Here is a 5,000-nt window from a genome sequence, read left to right on the forward strand (position 1 = left end):
GAATCTGTTATTAAGGAATACGAAAATGGAAAAGCAATACCAAATAATGTTATTATTCAGAAACTTAATAAAGTCTTAGGGGTCAATTTACCTTCACCCAAGAAAAAATAAAGAAGAAAAAAAAAAAAAAAAAAAAAAAAAAATTATTTTTTGTTAAAATTATTAAGTTAAATATCAGTTTGTAAATAATACATAATAATTATCTGTTTATAAAAATGTTCACCCAATCTATACATATAAAAATAAATATTTTTTAATTTATTATAAATAAATAAATATATATATTATGAGAAAAGGTTCACCTTTTTAAAAATAGAAAAAAATGGAAACGCAAACGTATGTTTATACATATAATTTTATTATTTATTTATTTTTTTTTTATGTATATATATTTAATTTATTTATTTGGTTTTTTTTTTTTTTTTTTTTTTTTTTTCTTTTTTTTATTGCATTATTTTTTTAGACTTTATATAATTGATTTTAAAATTAACTTTTATTATTTTAATTCCTTTATAATTAACAACAAAAAAAATAAATCAATAAAAAATAAAAATAATCATATTGAATAAATATTTTTATTTTTTCTTTGCTATCTTTATTTTTTTCTGTGCAAATAGGCATAATAAATACATACATATATACATCCATATATACATATATACATTCATATATATATATTCATGTATTTATATATTTTTTCTTCTTTAAAATATATATGAAGAATATCCAAGATTGTCTGGGTTGACACTATATTGAACAGGTCCTACAAAAATATAGCTGTCGCTGTATGCCCACTTGTACATAAGAAAAAAAATAAAATAAAATATAATAATAATAATAATAAATTACCTGACTTGTTCAGGTTATTTTTATAATTTTTTTTTTTTTTTTTTTTTTTTTTTTTTTCTCTTTACGGTATTTGCATTATGTTTCATAGTGGCCATTTGGCTAGATTTCATTGAAATGGGAACAGGTGCTACAGAAGGATACTTTAAAAAAGAAGAAAAAACAAAAATAGAATATACAAATATATATATATATATATATTTATTTGTGTATGCATTTCTTTACTACTTGATTAAAATGCTCTTTGTCGTCCTTATTGTTTAAAAAATAAATGCCTGGGTATAAGGAACTACTCCAATTTTGCTTATTTAAATTTAAATGCCTAATGGATGTTACATAATTGATCAAATCATTTTCTACCGCTATTCCTGCGAGGAGCCCATGAGAGAAGGCCAAGGAGTTATCAAAATGTGTAGGAAAAAAACAGTTTATTTCTCTGTCGATGACTTTAATTAATGTTTGAAAATGTAATATATAATCTATGTCACTATAAACTTTGATGTTCTTTACATTTATTGGACTTGATAATGTATTCATATGCTTTTTGTAGCAATATAATTCTTTATTTTGTTTGGATTTTTCCATCAAATTTTGTATATATTTTTTTATTTCATTTATTAACATTACTTCAAAGTTAGAATCAATATCTTCATTCTCTCTTTTTTCTTTTCTCAATAATTTATCTTTCATGGACTCTGTGAATAAATTTAGCAGATCGACGCTTTCTTTTTTTAATTTTTTCTGAAACCTGAAAGGTAAATGTGTAAATATGCAAATTGTGCGGTGAGCGTAATTATTTGTGTATGAAATATGTACAATATGTAGATGGGTACATAACTAATAAATAAATAAATAAATAAAAATACATACATAAATACATATATTTATATATATGTATATATTTTTACCTCTCTGGAAGTATATCATTTTTAACAATTTCATCTATTTCTTGAACAGTTTTTATATTTTCATCGACATCGTTACAGAGGTCATGAAAATCATTTATGTAATATATCAAATTAGAGCTAAATAATATAACGCCATAATATTTCATACGGTTAATTCTTTCTATGATGACAAGAGAAATATTTTCTATGATTGTGTGCAAGCTAGTTAATTGATTATTCACAGATTCTCCAATATAGCATATATTACAATGTGTTTGTAATTGAACAGATAGAATTAAAGCAGATGAAATATTTGTATGTATTTTAATAAAGTAATAATATTTATTTATATTTAAACAAGTACTTTGTACATTACTTATAATATCACTAATATGACAAACCATTGAATGATATCCTATACTACATTCGATAAGATTTTTATCAAAACTGTTATATAAAGAGATGGGTATGGTAACAATTTTAATATTTACATCTTTATTAATAAATATATCATTTAATATATTCATAAGGGATAGAACTTTTTCATCACCTATGAATACTAAATTGGTAATATTATTATTTTTACAACTTTTAATGATTTTAGATATATTATTTTCTTTTATTAAATCATGAATATGTAATATATGTTCATCATTTGATATTTTCTGATATTGCATGTGTACTCCTAGAAGAGGAAACCCCCCAATGTTAATAGATGTTTTTAAATTATTATCATTAATTAGGCATATATCATTATTTAATAGTCCTTTTAAACCTTTAACAAAACCTATTAACTTAAAATTATTAATTGATAATCTTTGATGTAATCCTACGAGTATATTATTTGTTCCTGGGGTACAATGAGAAAGTAAAACAACACCGACATTTTTTGGACATGAGACATTTCTATAATTATGTTTGAGATGGAATTGATTATCTTGTAATATATAAAAATCTTTAATTTTAGGTATATGAATAAATGAAATAGTATATAATTTATTAAAGAAATTGTTATTAATATATGTAATTCTAGTATTATGACGAATTAATATAGTATTAAATTTTATAGCTGAAGCTGTTAACATTTTTTCTATTTCTGATAAGGTAGAATAATGTTTATAATAATTAAATTTATATGTATTATTATTTTGTAGTATTATACCATTTTGTAACATATTATTTTGTATTATATTATTTTTTTCTTCATTATATTCTTTTTTATTAAAATATTCTTTTGTCAAACCAGATATAGTGTAATTGATTTTACTAAATATATTATTTGGTTTTATAGTAATATAATCATTACTAGAATGTGTACTATTTAATTTATTTCGTAATTTTAAAGATTTATCATCATAATCTATACAAAAATTATGTTCATATTGTATACCTGTCAATACTCTATAATGATCTTCATATAAATACATGTATCGATATTTTTTATATTTTATAAAATAAGTATCATCCTTTAAATTTACTTTTGTGCGCTTTATGAACAAATCTTCAAATGCATCCTTTCTGATGATGAGATGATTTTTATTTTGTTTATTAGTATTGTCTTTTGCTTCACACAAATTATTTGTTAGAGCATCATCTTTATTGTTAGAATTATTATTTTGTATAATACTATTACTTTTTTTCACACGATCGGATGTATTATTTTTATCCTTTTTACTTGTTTTATCTTTTTTATTTACTTTGTCCTTTTTTTCTATTTTATTCTTTTTAGATAGTTTTTCTGTTTTGTTTGTTTTACCGTTCTCTTTTATTTCTTTTAAATTATCTTTCTGTTCCACATTGTTTATGTGTTCCTCACATTTTATGTGTTCCTCACATTTTATGTGTTCATCACAGTTTATTTTTTCCTCACAGTTTATTTTTTCCTCACCGTTTATGTGTTTTATATTTTTATTTTTATTCTTTAACTTCATCATATGGCAGAGGGGTATGCCTAATATTTCTATGTCGTTAACGTTGAAGAGTAGATTCTTCAAATTTTTGATGACACACATATATCCATTATATCTATGTTGCAGCATCTCTACACAGCTGAATCCTAAAATATAGCTGTAGGCACAATCGAAGTTTGTAGGGAGTGAGCATGTAACTTCATTTCCATATGAGTGTGTATGAAATTCGAGATCATTAATTTGTCTTTCTTCTAGTTTCTTCTTTACTAAATGGGTGAGAAGTAGTTCGGTACTTAACCTAGCATACTAAAAAGGGGGAAAAAAAAAAAAAAAAAAAAAAAAAAAAAAATACATCCATATATATATAAATATATATATATATATATATATATATATATATATTTATTTATTTATATATTATTGTTATAACGTGAAATTGTTGGGAAAATATTTCCTCCAGTAATTGCATTTGAAAAAAATGAGGAAGTGATTTAAAGAATTCATGTTGTTCCTTTACTAAATGATCACTTAGAATGTTTTTTAAATCTTGTAAACTATTGATGTCATTTTTTATATATTTTGTTTTTATATTAATAATAGATTTTACTAATTTTTTAAATAGTGTTATTTTTTTCAATATACCATCTGGTATAATAACAATACCATAATTTTTATGATATTTTTTATATCTGTTTTGAATAACATCAACAATGAATTGTGTAATTTGATCAAGTGTTAATTTATTTTTTTTTATTTCTTCACTGACTAATATGATGTTTACTTTTGTTTGTAAGAAACATTCTAAGGCAATATGACTAGATGTATTCCCCATAACTTTAATAAAATGATATCCTTTGAGATATGTTTGTATATGTGTTATTAAATAACTTATATATTGACAATAACTAAATATAGTTGTATCAAACCCTATAGAACATTCAATATATTTATTTTTCATTTCATTATATACACATGTTGGTGCACTAACAATTGAAGTTTTTATAAAATAATCATTTTTTTTTTTTGGATATTTTTTATTAATTTCTTCATCACTTATATCGCTAATATGGTCATAAGTATAATCATATGTTGATAATATATTGTCATAAGATAAATTATAATTTTCTATATTATCATATTGTATATTATTATTGTTATTACTCTTATTTTGATTTGATAAACATGTTTTATTATTATCTATAATTTTATATGGTTCATTTGTTTTATCTTCTTGTGCATAATTTTGGAGTGTTTCACATATATGGTTATTATTGTTTTCGACATAAATTTGGTGTTTTTTTTGTTGTTCTTCCTTTTTATTTTCATCTTCAAAATAGTTTTTTTTTTCATCTTTATC

At 21.7% G+C, this 5,000-nt stretch overlaps 2 protein-coding genes across 2 annotated transcripts in view; one reads left to right on the forward strand and one right to left on the reverse strand.

Annotated features, from left to right (window-relative positions):
* The window catches only part of PADL01_1126500 (multiprotein bridging factor type 1, putative), a gene marked incomplete at both ends in the record, with an annotated part of 411 nt that extends 300 nt beyond the window's left edge, over positions 1 to 111 (forward strand). Inside the window, one exon of the mRNA XM_028682733.1 lies at positions 1 to 111. This exon is cut by the window's left edge and continues 300 nt beyond it. Coding sequence (XP_028538982.1) covers positions 1 to 111 — 111 coding nt within the window.
* A 593-nt stretch (positions 112 to 704) lies between these two features.
* Positions 705 to 5,000, reverse strand: part of PADL01_1126600 (6-phosphofructokinase) — a gene marked incomplete at both ends in the record, with an annotated part of 5,268 nt that continues 972 nt past the window's right edge. Inside the window, 5 exons of the mRNA XM_028682734.1 lie at positions 705 to 794; positions 915 to 989; positions 1,075 to 1,594; positions 1,755 to 3,949; positions 4,074 to 5,000. The exon at positions 4,074 to 5,000 is cut by the window's right edge and continues 972 nt beyond it. Of these exons, the coding sequence (XP_028538983.1) occupies positions 705 to 794; positions 915 to 989; positions 1,075 to 1,594; positions 1,755 to 3,949; positions 4,074 to 5,000 (3,807 nt within the window). The remainder of the gene's footprint in view (positions 795 to 914; positions 990 to 1,074; positions 1,595 to 1,754; positions 3,950 to 4,073) is intronic.

The sequence above is a fragment of the Plasmodium sp. gorilla clade G2 genome (genome assembly GCF_900097015.1).
Source record: "Plasmodium sp. gorilla clade G2 genome assembly, chromosome: 11".
NCBI classification, from domain to species: domain Eukaryota; phylum Apicomplexa; class Aconoidasida; order Haemosporida; family Plasmodiidae; genus Plasmodium; species Plasmodium adleri (nom. inval.).